Source organism: Rutilus rutilus, assembly GCF_951802725.1.
Source record: "Rutilus rutilus genome assembly, chromosome: 12".
Classification (NCBI taxonomy): Eukaryota; Metazoa; Chordata; class Actinopteri; order Cypriniformes; family Leuciscidae; genus Rutilus; species Rutilus rutilus.
The window spans coordinates 29,771,182-29,791,156 of NC_140217.1; the positions used below are offsets into that span (position 1 = coordinate 29,771,182).

The 19,975-nt window shown below is 37.7% G+C and overlaps 1 protein-coding gene across 1 annotated transcript in view; it reads left to right on the forward strand.

Moving 5' to 3' along the window:
- The window catches only part of oca2 (oculocutaneous albinism II), an 85,565-nt gene that overhangs the window by 32,000 nt on the left and 33,590 nt on the right, over positions 1-19,975 (forward strand). Inside the window, exons 15-16 of the mRNA XM_084424957.1 lie at positions 8,691-8,823; positions 19,529-19,676. Of these exons, the coding sequence (XP_084281083.1) occupies positions 8,691-8,823; positions 19,529-19,676 (281 nt within the window). The remainder of the gene's footprint in view (positions 1-8,690; positions 8,824-19,528; positions 19,677-19,975) is intronic.

Consider the following 19,975-nt stretch of genomic DNA (forward strand, 5'->3'; position numbering starts at 1 on the left):
AAAAAAAAAAAACTTTGACAATCCCTATATGACCGCTTTCGCTAGCTACGCTAGCAGCGGTCATAATTATATATTAAACTATATAATTAAACACAAATTAGGCTAAAGTGGCATTCATTATAAACAACATACAATCGTCAAGCCACAACAAATTTATTTAAAGCTGAAACGAAACTGAAACGACATTGAGCTCACCTCTCTCATTCGTCAAGAATCAAAATGTTTCCATGTTTGCCATGTAACATTTGGTTGCTAAACTATTATTCAAACAAGTTTTACGTGAAAACGACCATAACTCCCAGTTTTCTGTCTTGCGTTCGATTTGTAAATGGGCCCAAAGTGTGTGTTAGTAAGTAAGTGTTAGTGTCCAGCTAAAGCCCAGAATGAGACACAGAGGACAAGATAGAGCTCTTTCATCTCCAGCGCCAGATGCTGATTAAAGATGCTCTCTTTGGAGCCACTCTTCCCTGCAGCTCTTTCTGTCACACACTACCAAGACACAAAACCGTGTGTGTGTGTGTGTGTATCAGTGCAAAAGAGAAAGCGAGCGGAAAGAGGGTGGCTATAAAAGTATAGGAGATCCATCTTTTTCTGACAGTCTATTTAAAAAGCTACACGCCAAAAGAACAACTAAAAAACCTCAGTCTATTTGGAGCCATACATTTTTATGCCATATAAACATCATGTCAGCCAAATTGATTTCCAACCCCATCACAGTTTTTGATAGAGATGGATGAATTAGTGTGTGATGCACATACAATTACCTATTTTAATTGAGTGCTTCTTCACGTTTTAAGTGTGTTTTAAAGAGAATCTCAAGGGTGGCTTGAAGGGTCATGCAAAGGTAAAGAGAGGACTTTTCTAATATGTAATATTGCCCTGCTTCCATGACAGTTGTGAGTAATGGGTTTTCGCCTGGTCTGAACGCTCTGTTTTGGCTTGAGCGCCCCAAAAGAAGTCAAAGCAAAAGATTACAAATTGTTTGGGGCTCATTTTCACCTAAACCAAATGAACGCTCGTGGACTGTTGCATTCGTTGTATTGCATTCCAATTTCCATTAGGATCAGGATAGGATGGTACTGTCTTTCTTGATAAGATATAGACAGTCCAATCTAGCACTCATCACGTCATGCTTATGGCGGCAATGAATCATTCACTCAATTGCTTTGTTTAAAAAACACTAATTAATTCTGGATATATCCTATCCACACTGAACAAAATTATAAACGCAACACTTTTGTTTTTGCCCCCATTTTTCATGAGCCGAACTCAAAGATCTAAGACTTTTTTTTTCTATGTACACAAAAGGCCTATTTCTCTCAAATATTGTTCACAAATCTGTCTAAATCTGTGTTAGTGAGCACTTCTCCTTTGCCGAGATAATCCATCCACCTCACAGGTGTGGCATATCAAGATGCTGATTAGACAGTATGATTATTGCACAGGTGTGCCTTAGGGGATCCCCTGAAAAAAAAAAGAAAAAAAAAAAGGTTGTTGATTGTGGCCTGTGGAATGTTGGTCCACTCCTCTTCAATGGCTGTGCGAAGTTGCTGGATATTGGCAGGACCTGGAACACGCTGTCGTATTAGATTGTCTTCTAACAATTACTTGTTAGAAGACACCTTTTGGAAAGGAGACCTCTCTTAAACTAATATTGACCATATTTGCTCAAACAAAATGATATGAAAAACATTTAGTATTTAATCCCTGTTTTTTTGGCCACATCAAACTGCAACTGGCTTGACATTTTGTTTTTGTTTTCTGATATTTCCTCATTTAATCATAATAAATTATTATGATAATGAATAGTAAGCAGAAAGCTGATCATTTTCAGTTGTCTCATTACTCTCTCCATTCCAGTTGAGGAAATATGGGATGTGAAAAATAGATAATTTGTGATATACACAAAATGTATTGAAATTTTATCGGTAAAGGCTGATAAAAAACAAAAAAAACTCATTGAGACAGCAAATTTCACACACTTAAAAAACAAAAAAACAATGAACATTTTCACTTTGTCGATAACAGAACAGTGTCAAAAGTGGATGGAAGCTATAAATGACAGTTTTATAGAGCATTTATTAATCTAGGTAATGTTCACTGTTCATTCATGTTTGTTTATTAACTAATGTTAGCTAAAATGAAGTTCAGATGTTACATTTGTATTAGTATATGCAGAAATTAACATTAACCTAGGCTAACAAATGCTGTAAAAGTTTTGTTCATTCATTGTTAGGCAATACCCAATACATTGAACTAACATTAACAAACTGAACCTTATTGTAAAGTGTTAATGGACTCTTAGTAAGAAAAGTCATTAAATCCATTAAAAACCATCAATGAGGGTGTCTTTGAATATTTCATGAGAAGTTCAATATTTGCCATCACAGTTTTAAATGTAGTTATTCCTCACACTCTTCCATCGGTGACAGAAGGGTGCCTGGTTTAAATTGTTGTTTCATCAGCTAGCTTTCAGAGCTGAAATCGCTGTGGGGTTTGAGTTAATTTGTGGCTCAGTAGAAACATTGTCCTTGCCTGTCAAACTGGCTGTTGCACTGGATGATGCAGCGGTATTAATGCTCAGGTTACATTTTCCACATCAAGGTCATTTCCTGCTGGGTTGCAATTGACAGTGGGAAGTTTGTAAAAAACCCAATAGCCATAAACTTACATTTCTGACAGGCCTAAATCTCTGGAGGGCAGAACCCATCAAATGCACTGAAGCCCCCTGCTCTAAATTTCCTATACTTTCTAAACATAATTTTGGGTTTCTGTCACGACGTTCGGTGATGAATATGCTCCTGTAGCAGATGCACAGAGGAGGGCTGTGATGATACACGTGTGTAGTGCTGGACAGGTTCATCCATTCTGTTCCGTTGGGAGAGATTGCATCTGCTGTAATTATTGACATGGATGCAGTGGTTTGTGTTATCTCTGTGTTACATGGGCCAGATTTGTTTATATTTGAGAGGGCTTCTGTTTGTGTTGACAACATGCAGATGATGAATGGAGATACAACTTCATGTGCAAAAACTCACACACACACACACACACACACACACACACACACACACACACACACACACACACACACACACACACACACACACACACACACACACACACACACACACACACACACACACACACACACACACACACACGCACATAATTCAATACATGCTGTTTGCTTATCTGTTGATTGCTTTGTGCATTGATTTGGTACCTATTTAGCTGGGTCTTACATGTCAATCAAAAACACTTTTATGGCATTACTAAGAGAGATTCCCGGCATTATGAAACACTTTTCTGGGTTTCACATGTGTGTGTGTGTGTGTGTGTCTGAGGACACGAGTTCCTGATGCAATCGAGGTAGGAGTCGATGAAACTAGGCTTTCTGTGGAGTGACTGTATGATCCAAAAATATATTTAAGCTTGTGCAAACAGGTGCTTTTAGTGTATGTGGGTGAGCTGGTGTAATGTAGTTTATTGATCCTATGTTTAAGATTAAAAGTTCTTTAAAGCTTTTTTTTATTATTATTATTGAATGTTCTTTTTACTGTACCTGACACTTAGTATCTTGAGGTATCATATCACATGATTTTATTTTATGCTTTTGTTTTGTTCTTGTGAATTTGAATAGCTTTGAACATGCTGTGTATACTGTTGTTCTCTGCAGTACATTATGTAAATGAATGAGGGTGTGCAGTTTTTTGGCTCATGTCTGAATGCTTGTGTATAGACGTGGATTTTATTTGAGTCTAGTGAAGCCATCACATTCTCCAGGAGTCACTTAATCCGTTTATTAAGCTCCAATCAGCCTCAGCATCTTTAGAGCCTCAGTAATCTGAATCGAAGCTCTGCCATACAAATAGATGGATGACATGGTGCCATATAGCTTAATAAAAAGCACAGTGCTAGAAATGTGCTTTACTAATCAACCTCAAAAGATGTTATAAAACACCTTGACTTACAAAAGACATATAATGTTTTAAGACCAGTATATAAGACCAGTAATATCTGGAAAAGGGATGTCATGCAACATATATACTGTACACTACCTTTCAAAAGTTTGGTGTTGGTAAGATTGGTTTAATGTTTCTATGAGAAGGCTCTAAAGCTGACCAATGCTGCATTTATTTGATCTGAAATACAGTAAAAACAGTAATACTTGGTTGTGCTGCTTAAATATTTTGTGGAAAATGTAATACTTTCCCCCTCAAGATTCCTTGAAGAATAGATCAATTTAATGTGTCCATAGTGAATAACATACATTTTTAGAAAAAAAGAATATACAGTATATGATCAGTTTAAAGCAAATGATCAATGACAGCATGACTGACCAAATTTAGGCTGTCTACATTAATCCAGATACATTTGAAATTGGCGTTTTTGTTTAAAAACGCTCTCCGTCCACACTAGCGTTTCAGGCGTTTTCTGACGTTTTCCGACGTTTTCCGACGTTTCAGTGTGAATGAGAAACCTTTGGAAAATACCTGAAAATGATAAATACACCTTACTGCACATGCGTAAAACCTCACAAAAGCTCACTGAGATCATACAGACGGAAAAATAAATAATATAGTCATCGCGCAATTCTTCTGGCAGGATCATTTTATTTAGCAAAATATCTCACCATAAACTGATGCGTCCAGGTCACACTCAGTCACCATTATGTTAGGTCTAAAACGCAACTGTGCTTGTATTGCCGCAGGACAGCAAATGTGAGTACATTTTCTGTCATCTTTGTAAGCCTGTGATATGAATAGTGTACAAAGTAACATATTTTAGCAACAGTGTGAAAGTGAATAGCACATAACAGGCACAATACCGGTATAAACATGAATATCTATTGGTACAATATGCGTCACATGACTAAACTTACGTCATCGTTTTTAAATACCTCCGTTTTGACAGTCCACACTACAGCGAGAAAACAGCGTTTTCAAATTTATCGGCTTTGGAGAGCGTTTTCAAAAAGCTTTGTTTTCATTAATAAAACCGCCGTCTCAGTGTGGACGTAAGGCCAAAACGGAGAGAAAAAGATGCGGTTTCAAACGAAAACGTATTAGTGTGGACAAGGCCCCTTTTCAACTTAGATGTTTTTTTGTTTTTTTTGAAGATTATTAAAGTAGGATGTTAAATAGAGAGAGGAAAATGGAAAGCGACTGGGAAATTATGGCGTGACTTTTAAAGTATTTTAAAAGCCAAGAAATCACAACTTTTAAATCCCCTACATTTCCAAGGCAGCAGTCAGTCATGGCGGAACATCTTGTACTTGTGGCCTCTTTGTTTATTTGTTTGTTTTTTTCTGTTTGTTTGGGCTGTGCGAGTCGAAATGCCCCCCCCCCCCCCCCCCCCCCATCGGTCTCGACAGGATCACTACAGCGGGGATGTTGCCATTTGGTCAGTCAAGCATCCATCTGTGGAGCTCTCTGTGGATCAGACATTTGTGGCTGGGCATAAGGAGTGTTTCAGGGTCGTTGAGGAGACATCTTGTACACCCTGCTGTCGCTCTCTCTTTGGCATCTACTGGGCTGTCAGTCACACTCTCAGAAATCTCAGCTGTCAATCAGCACTTCTCCAGGCCCCAGGCAGACAGGCTTTGGCGGACTCTAGTCTGAAGGTGGCCCCTGACTGCTCACTAATCATCTAGCGCCAACAGTGAAGGTCTTTTTGCATAGTTATTTCTCATTCCCTCTTCTCTCCCACTTCCATTGCCTTTTGAAGTTATTTTCTTGGCTGATAAAAGTGGGACAGTGACAACAGAAATAGAGTGAGGGGAGGTCTCATTTACACATGTCTAAGTCATTATCACAACATGCCTGTCGGACAAAAGAGAATTTACAAAGAAATATTCACAAACACTGCCTATTATCTGCAACTGAATTACTGACAAAGTAATGAGGACTTATGCATCTACTCTGTATGATAGGGCATTCATTTACATTTACATTCAGCTCAACAGCACAGGAAGTCCACGAGGAATAAAGCAGAGGACCGCTTTAATGAAATGTTATCGACAGATCCCCACAAGCCCAGATAGCCTGAGCGAATCTGAGGATACCTCTTATTTTGAGTAGGTTCAGACATCATAAAGCTCTTGGCCTTTAGATGTATTAAATTAAGAATGAACTATCGCTGAAATAGTTTTTAATTTATGATGGAATATGTTCAGTTAAGAAAGAAAGAAAGAAATATATATATATATATATATATATATACTTTTTTGTTTTTAATGAAACTTCCAATATTTCATTCATTTGAATCTTAAAGTGATAATTCACCCAAAAATGAAAATTCTGTATAATTTACTTACCCTCATGTCGTTTCAAACCTCTGAAATGCTGAAAATTATACGACTGGATCACTGAGTCAATAAGTTGAATTTAAGGACCGGATCAGATAGATTCTTGAACAGTTGAAGGACCGGATCAGGTTGAATCAACATTGAACAAATAGTTCAGACTTTTTCTAAGCGTATTAACAGTTCAATTAAAAAGATCCCATTCAAAAGAATGATTTTTTTTTCACGAATGATAACGTGAAAATGATAAATGAATTTTGTTTAAAAAAAATGTTTTATGTGTTTTTCCCATCGTCTTTCAGTGATCCTCTAATTTGCCCTGTCCGTCTTTTCAGCCTCTCTCTCTCTCTCTCTCTCTCTCTCTCTCTCTCTCTCTCTCTCTCTCTCTCTCTCTCTCTCTCTCTCTCTCTCTCTCTCTCTCTCTCTCTCTCTCTCTCTCTCTCTCTCTCTCTCTCTCTTGATCTCCTGTAGAGGTCACTGTATACCAGTCTCATGTCTTTTTGTCTCCATTCACGTTTGTCTGGCATCTGAGATTAGACATGTTGTTTGTTTGCTCGGATCTTAATTTTGTATTTTTCTAAATCATACAAGACCATGTTTATCCTTTTAATCATGGTTTTGTTTTTAGGGTGGAGGTAGTACCTTGAGCTGCTTTAGGACGTTATACCGATATATACAAATCATTGTTCTGACTTACAAATAATTCATTAATAAATTATATTGAATTGCAATATATAAAACATGATATGATGATATATAACTACATCCTTTCAATCATGTTTTTGTTTTAAAAATAATTTCTATATAATGGTAACTTAAAGGGATACTCCACTTTTTTCGGAAATATGCTCATTTTACAACTCCCCCAGAGTTAAACAGATGAGTTTTACCGTTTTAGAATCCATTCAGCCGAACTCCGGGTCTGGCGGTACCACTTTTAGCATAGCTTAGCATTGATCATTGATTCAGACGAGTCCAGTAGCATTTCTTTCAAAATGACCAAAGAGTTTCAATATTTTTCCTATTTAAAACTTGACTCTTCTGTAGTTAAACCGTGTACTAAGATCGACGGAAAATTAAAAGTTGCGATTTTCTAAGCCTATATGGCTAGGAACTACTCTCATTCCGGTGTAATAATCAAGAAACTGTGCGGCCGTACCATGGGTGCAGCAGGCGTAGTGATATGACGCAGCGCCTAAAAATAGTCCCCAGCTAGCTCGGTAACTTCTTCCAACGTGACCGGGACTAAGTTTGTCTAACCTATTAGACCTATTTTCAGGCGCTGCATCATATCACTACGCCTGCTGCACTCATGATACAGCCGCACAGTTCCTTGATTATTACGCCGGAATGAGAGTAGTTCCTAGCCATATAGGCTTAGAAAATCGCAACTTTTCATTTTCCGTCGATCTTAGTACACGGTTTAACTACAGAAGAGTCAAGTTTTAAATAGGAAAAATATTGAAACTCTTTGGTCATTTTGAAAGAAATGCTACTGGACTCATCAGAATCAGTGATCTGTGCTAAGCTATGCTAAAAGTGGTACCGTCAGACCCGGAGTTCGGCTGAATGGATTCTAAAACGGTAAAACTCATCTGTTTAACTCTGGGGGAGTTGTAAAATGAGCATATTTCCGAAAAAAGTGGAGTATCCCTTTAAGAGGATTTTAAAAAGTTTTTTTTTTTTAAACCAACATACAAAAACAAGCATTTGTGACTTTATATTTTGTGTCAGAATAGCCCTGTTACAACTTCCCTTTGTGTCAGATCTCCTTTCTCTCTCTCTCTCTCTCTCTCTCTCTGTAAAATATCCTTGTACTGCTTGTATACAAATATGTAATTGCGTAAACAACCATAAATACCTCACTACAATGGGTCATACACCAGCCGTATATTGGGAGATAAGTCGTAGGATTAGATTTCAGGCCACACAGATCTATTTAACACATCTCTATCAGTGGTGGCATTTTAAAATGTGATGCCATCTGGTTATAATGAGAGATGGGGTGGGTGCACAGGCAAGGAAATATCATCTGAAGCTAGATGTTTAGCAGAGAGGGCTGTATGCTCTTGATATGAATGATAATTAATAAATAGTCAAGTGCATTTTAAGAGGATTTATGCCTCATGCAGGTGCTCATTTAAATCTTATATAAGTGTTTAAATGCATCAAGATGCAAGCATTAAATGGGGAATATGATTCTGTTGATGAAATGTAATCAAGGCCTCCATCCACATTATATGGAGAGCCAGTAAAGTGGATGTGATCTCTACTTAGTGCTTTAGAATATATTTCATGAAATACCGCAGCAAATTAACTGCACAAGTTCACTGTAGTCGCATTTTAAAAGGGTGAAAATTAACCCACCCTCTTGTTCCTCTAGGGGATTGACTTTGCGTCCTTTACGGGTTACATGTTCCTGGGAATCTGTCTGGTGCTGCTGACCTCATTTCCTTTTCTGAGAATGCTGTACTGGAATAAGAAACTTTACAACAAGGAATCCAGCGAAATCGTGGGTGAGTATTAATTTATTCTGCTCTGTTCCTGTGCATCAGGTTTCCCAAAATCACTTGGATCTATCCTCAAGTGTACTGCGGAGAAACTCGTATTTCCTTCTTTTATGATTCAAGCGCTTTTGTTCTGACATGTGCAATGAAAAATTTATTCATAATCCCATTGACCTAGATCTTAAAGAATGAGCAATCATTTCTAAAAACCATAGAGTGGTTGAGGGAACACTTGATCTTCCTTGTTGACAGCAGTTCTTCCTATATGAGAATGTGAACGAGTGTCATACACCATTCATACACTATTTACACCAAATCTCATATCCTATCCAAAGCTCCTTACATTTGGCCTTTGAGCCCTTGTGACTGGGATAGGCACAGTCTACCCTTTCATGGATGATTATAACCTCAGCAATACATCATTTTTCATCCCGCACTTCCCACGATCACATTGATGCGTTTAGTCTCTCTGTACCCTTCAGGCTGTTTTCCCTGATATTTCCATTATTCTTATCGGATGAGCCTGTGCTGAAAGCCTTAACGCGTCTGTATTAAATACATAAATCCTGTCGTAGATGACCTCTCTCAAGACCTAGACTTATGCAATACTCTCAGACAGGACTTATTTCTATGTTTTTTGAGGGGTCAAGGTTTGCCTGGTTAGCATTGCCCATTTTACCCATGCTGGTAGATGTTATAATACTCATTTTGTATTTTGAAGATATATATTCAAGGAACATTTATTTCTTTTCCCCTTGGAAATGTGGGTTCTTGTGGTGTGATTGGTCACATTTAGAGTTCAGGTGATTTGCTCAAAATGTCTGTGCCCAGAACTGCTCATGAGCAAAGATAGCACATTTTATAGCAACTGATTAAAATATTTACAATGAATAATTTTCTCATATTATTATCTGCAAAAATACATGCTAACAAAGTGCATGTTAGAGCATGGTTAGGGTTGTACTGTAATCAGCCTGTCAGGTTGTATGTTGCACTTGTATTTTGATATCTACCATTGTGTAACACTTGCTTGAAATGGGTCATGTGTCAAGGAATTGTGTATTTATGACTTTCTGTTGGAACAGGACACATTCAGCCCAAGTATGAAGGTGCTAACACAACTAGAAAGGCCGATAAAGCCATCATAGACACTGATAGGTCAATACCACTCTCACCTAGGGAGTCATTGCTTCATCATCACCACCTCCACTGAGAGCCCAGACATGCTCTGTTCTTCCCCTCTTCTTTCGCAAACAGGATTTAATATATTTTCTCCAATTTTTTTTTTTTTCATTCTGGCCAGTCACTGAAATTAATGGACACACAAATAGACGTACTAATAGATATCACAATTTCCTCCCCTTCACAGACTTCACATTGACAACATTTTCTCACTTCCTCGTGTTGTTCCAAAGCTGCATGACTTCCTTCTTACTTTCCTGAAGAATGTTTCAACCATTCTGTCCATACACTGAAAGTAAAAAAATTATATATATCTTTTTCAAACTATCTTATTTTGTCAGGGTTGCCAGGTCCCAAAGATATTTCCAGCCCAAAACTGACTCAAAACCCACCCAAAAGGAATGAAAACTGTTATTCTGTTTTAAATTTTATTTGAATGATTTCATCTAGACTAGTTTAAATGTAGTAACCTTTAAATTATTCTTGTACTTTATTTTATTTTATTATTATGTTTTAGGCAGTTTGCATGATAAATTGTTTAAAATGTGAGATATAACACTGTCACAACATGTTATACACTGACATAGCTATCCATACAATTCTATAAGCTAGTTTTTGTCTTAAAATGCATATTGTCCTTTCACTTCATAGATTAAATTAAAATACTCTGATGTTTTCTGATCTCAGTTAAGACCATTATTAATAGCCTACATACTCTTTTCCCCTTCATCCACTCTTCTTCTCTCCACATTCACCCTTGTTTTGTCTACTCAAGCATCAGTGAGCTATTAATCTACAATGGCACTCTCAATTAACCTGCCTTGAAATTACTGATGTGGTTGAAACTCATGTAACCTCTAGTTTGTGATGTGAAATCAAACGCGCCTCCATACAGTCTCTTCCTCTTTTAGTGTTCTTCAGGTTGGGATGTATTAATTCCAAGGGTCAAAACGCATTAGTAAAATGAGCTATTTTTAATAGCCACTTTTAAAAGAACTCACTTTTGGGGTGAACTATTCATTTAAGATAATCCATTTTTTATATAATATGCACTTCATTAGCTTTTTCTGGATAATTTTAAACTTAAATGATTTTTGGTCTTTTTTTGGTTGTGTAAATAAATATAGAAAATAATCCGATGAGTCTTCCTCCAGTTGTCAAGCTCTCTCTACAGATGGCCATTAGCTTCTTGAGCAGCTGCTCCCTCTGTTACACATTGACCAACTCCTCACATCTCCCATACACCTCCACACCTGAGCTCTCCTTCACACACCTGAAGTATGACAATAGCTCCTTAATAATAATCTACTCATTTCAGCCGTTCACAGTCTGAATACAGGCTCTGAGGTTCCCAGAGAGGCTTTCACCATACCCATAAGTCATTATCTGAGGAAAGCACAAAGCCTTTTCTAGAGTCACACAGTGGTTGATCATCCAATTTAAACCAGGACTTTGAGTCATCCTTTGATTCTGTGAAATAGCATGTTGGTTGGCGGCTGCATGCTGATCAGCCCAGTGTCACAGCAGTTTTATGTCCTTATAACCTCCAAGTTTGGGCTAGATGAGAAAGTAGTACAAAACCCTACATACATTTACTTGCGTTTTCATACACACTGAAACATACAATATTCAAATATTAACTGCATGCACTAAAACGTAAACAATTTACATATTGAGCAAGTTTTAAGTGTACAAATGTGTACAAATCGTTATTGATCAATATTAAGATCATGGCATTAATATTTTGATTCTATTGTATTCAGTTGTCATATCAATGACATTGTTTTCAGTCGCATTTATTAAACGCAGTTTTCTTATCTACTTTATTTGAAATGATAACATTTCGCTCTGTTCTGTGACTTCTGTTCTGCTGCAAACTCGTTTTGAAATATGAATAGAATTTCTGTAATCGTTTAACCATTGTATACCTTGTGATTTTTATTTTGTTTGCCGTGGGACACAAAAGGCGTTGTCTCAGTAATGTCCTATGCTGTGACTGACAATAGAACCATAAAATACGGCAAAATGCAACATAAATTCGCAAAAGTAATACATTTTATTTGTGAGCTATAATCTACATATTTGGAATCCGTATGTTTGCGAGGAACAGACCCAAATTCTAGACTTTATTCAGTGATCTTCATCTTCATTCTCAGCAGCGACCCCAAACGTCAAATCCCACGCTCATTACATTTTCAAAAATTGCTGCCCCAGGAAGCTTTAACAACCCGCTTTACGGCAGTGATGGCTCTCACCTGCTTCGTCACAGATTGCGACATGCTGTGTTTTGGTTGATGTGTGTTTGAATGTTGATGTTCAATGATGATGACATTTGAAATCACCAAAACAAACACACCCTTCCCTAAAGGATCACACCCCTAGATTCCTCCGACCTTGGGTCTTTGAGAACTATAGATTAATGTTACATGAAACTTTGCAAAACAACCACTGGTCGACCTCATGTCAAATAGATAAGAGATAAACTAGACAGATTTTTAAGATCAGTTTTTATTTTCCATTCTTATTTTTTAACAAGGCAATTTTCTAGATTTTAATGGCTTAACATTTAATGTCTCTAATTCACAACAGTCATTTTTAAAGAGTGTTGACATGATCATTTCCAGCATTTCTCTATTTTGGTCTTGTCAGTGTTACGACCCCTCTAAGATTTGTCTAGGAGCAAGAGGAGTAACACTAAAAATATGGCAAAATCTGTAAGAATAATAGGAGGCGGCAAGAAACAATGCAAAAACACGAACTGCCAATGAAAATGATTTATTATACAAAAAGGAAAAGAAACCATTAGACTATAAAGTAGATTTACAGAAGTATAAATTATTAAAGGGGTCATATAATGGTACATGCACTTTTACAAGTTGATTGCACTGAAATGTCTGTTGGCAGTGCCTGTACACAACCATCCTATCATGATAAAAATCCATCCAGTGGTTTTGTTTTAATCTCCTTATATGTTTGACCATCTCTGAAATCAAGCCGTTCGATATTGTGACGTCATAAGATCGTACGCCCCTCCCGCTATTGTGATTGACAGCCGTGTTTCAACACAAGACCCGCCCTGAGCAAGCTGTGACAGCCGTCGTCATAGTAGTCCGCCATTGTTGATATGCTGGAGTAGAATGGCGTCTAAGCGATTGTGGTGTTCTGTTCTTAGATGTAATAAGGAACACAGCAGTCATTTGGATGTTCCTAAATCCGAGCCGTTGAAGAAGCAGTGGCTGAGTTTTGTTTTTGAAGGATATGCCCAAAGGATTGACGCGGGGATTCCCTCACGGGGATTCCCCACGATCGTCTGTGCTTTCATGTTTGCGCGAATCATTTCACACCAGACAGCTTCACAAACGAGAAAAAACGGATCGGTACCAACGTGTTCCTGCTGAACCTCCAGAAGATGTGAGTGTAATGTTTTATTAACCTTTATATTAGTATTTATATTAATCTTTGCGAAATTTGCAAACCTTGCTGCAGGCTTCACGATGAATGCGTCTACGGTTTACACTCAGGGTACATTACGGCATGTTTTCTATGTACGACGTTCTCAATATAATTCATAATCCCACGTTTATAACGAATAACACGTGGTTATTGTGTTAGATACGGTCAGAGAATGTCTAATACGGTGTACCCACAGAACAGAGGGGCGGGGTGAGCAAAGCTCATTATCATTTAAAGACACATGCACTGAAACGGCGTGCTGAAAACAGAGCTGTTTTTGACCAGGTAAAAGTAGTGTTTTCTTACAATACTAATGAGAATTTTTAATTAAAGTATATTACAAACTTTTAATTTAGACCCTAAAGAATCATATTAGCTTGTACAAAAATGGCATTATATGACCCCTTTAAAGCCACAACCAATATGTACAAATTTACAATAAAAATAAAAATAAAAATGAACAAGAAAAAAAACTAAACAAATCAACCCAAAAGAAAGGGGACTCTAGTGACGCCAAAAGAAAGAAAGAAACAAAAGAAAACAATTCTACCTCATTTAAACCTCTAACCTAACTAAAGGAAAGAAAATAAAATAATTAAATCTTCAGCGCCGAACGCCGTATACTTCCCTACTCTCAACTAACAAAACAAAACATACAATGGGTGGCGTTCACCTCATACCTGGGGTTTCTATACACAGAGTTACCTAAATGTTGCACATAGGCCGACATCTTCCCTATCCACCTTCCTCTTGAGTAAAGAGTAAACATCAGAGAGCGTAAGCTCAGCAAAGATCAAAGAGAAACGCCATCCAAGTAAAAGAAAATAATCGAACAAAATAGTAAATCAAAAAGTTATAACAAAACAACAGATGTTGGCATAAGCAAATAACAAATAAAGCGAGTCAAAAACCAAGTAAAAATGACAGCAAAACCAGAAAACAAAAGAGACTCCATTCACTCCTTTCCAGCGTCCTTTTATCTGCCAGCGGAAACGTTACTGGCAGCGGATAGGTCGACGTCACATCGCTTAAAGGAGAACTCCGGTCAATTTTAACATTGAGCTCATTTTTTTGTACATTTGGAGTGCTGTCAATACAGAGAACAACGACAAAAATCGGTGTTGCCTACACCGAGTTATTCTATTTTTAAAATTTGCACCCTGTTGACTTCAATGGGGCAAGCCAAGTACTAAACCTGCTTTTAGCCTCTTAACATCCTTGATGTGTCATTACAAGTGCACAGAAAATGTGAGTGATTCCTTCTGAGTGAACACGAGTGAATCTGACTGCAGTAGATGTGAAAGATATGTATAAAAATGATGTTATTTAAGCCAGCGCAAATACCTGTGTTTACATCCTGTTTTCGGTTGAAGTCCAAAGTAGTCGATTGCCGAGTTCACGCGCATAGGTTTAGTCATAGATATCATATAAAGGCTAGATGTCTTAAGGCGGAGTCACTTCCGGCATCACCGGCGGCCATCTTAGGACAGGAATTAAGGTGAGTGAGCAGCACGCACACAAATCCTCTTATCTCGCTGAAATCTGGACGGATTTACAAACGGTTTGGTTTCTTACAAACGTTATTAACGTGGCTATAATTCTGAATGCTTAAACATTTTGAACATAATTATTCATATGTATGCAGTATAATAGCTACATCTCTGACGTTTATAACAAACCAAACCGTTTTAAAATCGGTAGAAAATTGAGCAAGTTATGGTTATTTAAAAGTACATGCACCATGTTATGAGTGAGCGAGCACCCTGTCTTAAGATGGCCGCCGTGTGCGGATGTCGAGCTCCATTGGCCAGCAGCGCGGACGAGACATCTAGCCTTTATATGATATCAATGGGTTTAGTTACCTATTATCACGCGCGTGAACTCGGCAATCGATTACTTTGACCATCAACACCTGATTATATTTTCTATTGGCTTTTGTGCCACAACAAGTGTGTTTTATAAACACAAAGTTACAGCAGCCAGAGAAAAAAAATTATTATAAATTGATATCTACAAACACTGATCTCCATCATGAAACAATAAATCATCAACATATAAACCTCTGTTAATTCTCAATAACAACTTCTGTAGACGCGTGACAGAAATAAAGTCAAACTGGTTAGTAATAAGTGAAGCTGGTAATGCTGTTTGTGGAGTTGTTTAATCCTCCTCTGCTGAGATCTTGAGAGATTTAACGTCTTCTTTTATCAGTTGATTTCATCTAAGGCTGTAGATGAAGTCAGTTGTAGTTTCTGTGTTTCTCTTTCGTTATTTCTCGGTAGGGTTAGACTCGTTATGGTAAATTGTGGTAAATCAAGTCAAGTATATTTGTATAGCGCTTTTCACAATACAGATTGTATCAAAGCAGCTTCATAGTATTAAATTAAAATAATACAACAAGGTTTGTTTCTAGTGGAATTTATTGATTGATAAAATTAAATATCCCCAAAATATCCCCAACTGAGCAAGCCAAAGGCAACAGTGGCAAGGAACCGAAAAACTCCATCAGGTGACCTAATGGAGAAAAAAAAACCTTGGGAGAACCCAGGCTCAGTCGGGGGCCAGTTCTCCTCTGGCATTTATGAACTAGAGACAGAATTTAACTGTAAGATTAAAAATATTATATGAATGCCTGGCTGAAGAGATGCGTCTTTAATCTAGTTTTAAACTGGGAGAGCGAGTCTGAGCAACGAACAGTATCAGGAAGGCTATTCCAGAGTTTTGGAGCTAAATGTGAAAATGCTCTCCCTCCTTTGGTGGTTCTGGATATCCTAGGTATGACCAAAAGCCTCGAATTTAGTGATCTTAAAGAGCGCAATGGATTGTCGAGTTCACGCGCATAGGTTTAGTACCTATGATCACGCGCGTGAACTCGACAATCGACTACTGTGGACTTCGACCGAAAACAGGATGTAAATACAGGTATGTGCGCTGGCTGAATAAACATCATTTTTATTAATATCTTTCACATCTACTGCAGTCAGATTCACCCGCGTTCACTCCGAAGGAATCACTCACATGACCTGTGCACTTGTAATGACACATCAAGGATGTTAAGAGGCTAAAAGCAGGTTTAAAACTTGCCCCATTGAAGTCAACAGGGTGCAAATTTTAAAAAGAGGATAACATGTTGTAGGCAACACCGATTTTTGTCGTTGTTCTCTGTACTGACAGCACTCCAAATGTACAAAAAAAGTTCTCCTTTAAATGCTTGAACCCCGGTAAATGCTGCTTGCAGCTTTAATTACATTTTTGTTATTAAATAACTTTTTAGTTGAAAGAACCACTCTCCCCATACTGCAGCCAAGACAATCTCAACAAATACTTTTGGGAACAATTGGTTTTTTTTTTAAATGTAATTTTTGATTGAATTTTATGGATTTGATTTTAGAGTATAACTATATCAACTTATCAGTAAGATAAGGGAATTTTAATTTAAAATTAGAAACAGTGAATTATATCTGTTCATGCTTATAGAACACCTACACAAGAACTGTTATTTTGAAAACAACCAGCAGGTTGCACGAATGGATGCGTCACACCAGGAGCCTTAATTAAATTTATGTATGTTTTGTGCCTGTTGTTTCAGAGATAAATACAAGATGACAGACAAGCAACTGAAAAAAAGAGAATTTTTTTATCAGAAGGCAGGAAGGCACGCTTTACACGTCTCCTACACCATTGGCCTTTGCCTACTGTGAGGATTGTCTTCCCTTTGAGACAACATCAGCATGGGACTAGCACCAGCCAGAATGCAAATCTCCCCCTTCTTCCTGTGATTATTGGGTTATTGGGTGGCTAACACAATGAAAGAGTGTTAGTCGGTGTGGAGTTGATGCATAGTTTTAGAACTCTGCTCTGTAAGGAACAGAACTTAAATTATCGGCTTGTCGGTTCCCCGTGAGTTCTGCGTCTGGAACGAAATACCTCCAATAGGGCTGATGGTGACCACTCAATGCCAGTCCAATTTCTAATTCTGCATTAAGTCCCCACAGAGCCTCACTTTCGAAAAAATCAAACCTGCTGTGCGGCTGATATAGTTTTCCAGGCCCTCGGCATGATGCATTACTGTGTCAATTAGCTTCTGGAAAGCTTTCCTAGCAGCCTCACCATCACATGGTGAGAAGTCATGCTGAAGGACTAGTACAAATCCGTGCCTATTGTATATCTTTGTTTTTCCTTCTCCCTTATCTTCTCTTTCCTTTCCTTCTCCATTCTTTTTGTAACTGCCTAGTCTGTGCTTCATCCTCATCCTCTTCCGTATCCAAAAATAGTCCAATGCATTAACCCCATAAATTCCAAAGCAAAGGAAACAACAGTAAATCACAACTATTCACAGTTTGACTGTGGCGCTACTGTATAAATACTCAGTACATATAAAATGATTTGTAACAAAGCAAAGTAACATAAACAAAGCAAGTGACATATTTTTAAAACATTGTTACTCACACTTTTGTGTTGCGACATTGCTGTCGGATCCGATATAGTCGGCACTGCATCATCTTTTATTTTCAGTCTCTCCGAAAAGTATGCGCTGAACTGTGTTTTGTTTAAAAATATGTCAGCAGTAAAATAAAGCGAAGAAAAGAACAGTTTCTTACTGCCGCGATCTGGATCTTCAGTTCTAAAGTTCACCCATGCTTTTTTAATGTTAGGATCACAAGGAAGGCAATGCAATAACTGTGTTTTCCCACAAACTGGCACTGCAAAACGTCTTGCAATCCTAAAAGGGATCTCAATTGTTTTATTGCTGGAGTGGTCCTGTGTTTGCATCTCTCGTAATTACTACTAAATGACATGTGTGAATCGGTGGGCGGGGCTAAAGAGGCACTGATGTAGAAGTAGGCATTGATTTTCTTCTGCAGTCTTTCATTACACTTTTACGTCATACAGTTATAAAATCTAAAACGAGTCATTTTCTGTACAATTACATTTTATAGTACAATGACCTCTTGCATTTCAAAAGATTTCATCTCTCAATTTATGACCCCTTTAAGTCAGCCTTAAAGGGTTAGTTCACCCAAAAATGAAAAATTCTGTCAGTAATTACTCACCCTCATGTTGTTCCAACCCGGTAAGACTTTCGTTCATCTTCGGAACACAAATTAAGATATTTTTGATTAAATCTGAGAGCTGGATCACTCCTCCATAGGCTTCAATGGGATCGAAACTTGCCTGAGTGAATTCACGTAGTGTAACAGCGCAACGCTTCTGTGTTGTACGTCACCACGTAGGCTCACTATTGGCCTGTGACGTACAACCCTGAAGCGCTGCGCTGTTACACTATGTGAATTCACTCAGGCCCACACAAAAGAAAATGAATAGTTGAATAAATTAGTTATTTTTGTTTGTTTTTTTGCGCACAAAAAGTATTCTCATCACTTGATAAACTTATGGTTGAGCCACTGTAGTCACTTGGACTATTTTAACGATGTCTTTTCTAACTTTTCTGGGCCGGCAAGTTTCGATCCCATAGAAGCCTATGGAGGAGTGATCCAGCGCTCAGATTTAATCAAAAATATATAAATTTGTGTTCCGAAGATGAACGAAAGTCTTACGGGGTTGGAACAACTTGAGGGTGAGTAATTACTGACAGAATTTTCATTTTTGGGTGAACTAACCCTTTAAGCTTTAACTATTGTTTTTTCTTCACATTTTAAACCGTTATTGCTTCCTAATTCGGTCACAGTATTTAAAAAAAATTCTGATATTGGCCTGTCTGCATTTAACTGTATCCAGGTAAATGAAGTTAGCAAATGAATTGTCATAGGTAGTGACTAGAGACATGGCAAAGATGGTCCAATTGCAAAGCTTTGGGCTAAAAATAATCTGAATAAATGAGCTAACAAATGTGTTACAATTATCCCTCCCTTTCTTTTTTTCTCTGGATTGGCTCTGTTTGACCATAAATCCATATCATTAATAGTTCTTGTTATCTGTTTCTTCCTACAGTCTATGGTTTCTTCCCAGTTTTTTTTTTTTTTTTTTTTTTAATAGATTTGAAATTCTTATCTTAATTCATATTTGTCTGTTCTACTGCTGAACCCTTTATCTTATCATGATTTGTGTCGCCCTGCAGAACTGAAGCATGAGATTCTGGTGTGGAGGCAGACAGCCCATCGCATTAACCCTGCCAGCCGAGAAGAGACTGCCGTCAAGTGTCTTCTCATGCAGAAGGTGCTCAATCTTGAAAGTCTTCTGCGCAAGCAGCTCAAGACCTTCCAGAGGTGCTACACTCATGCTCAGTCCATTCTTTTCATCGTCTGTCTGGTTAAAATGGAAGCAGTCTGTCTACCCTGATGCACAAGGGGTGTTTAAAGGGGACATAACTTTATGAATTATGAATCTGCCAATCTCATGTTAATCCTGAGTACCTATAGAGTTGTATTGCATCCTTTATATCTCCGAAGAGTCTTTAGTTTTATGGTCTTTAGTTTTTAGATTTATAAAAGACAGATATGCTGTACCGAGTCTCTCCAAAAAGTATTAAGATAATTGTCTTGGTATCAGGTCACTTGAAAACACT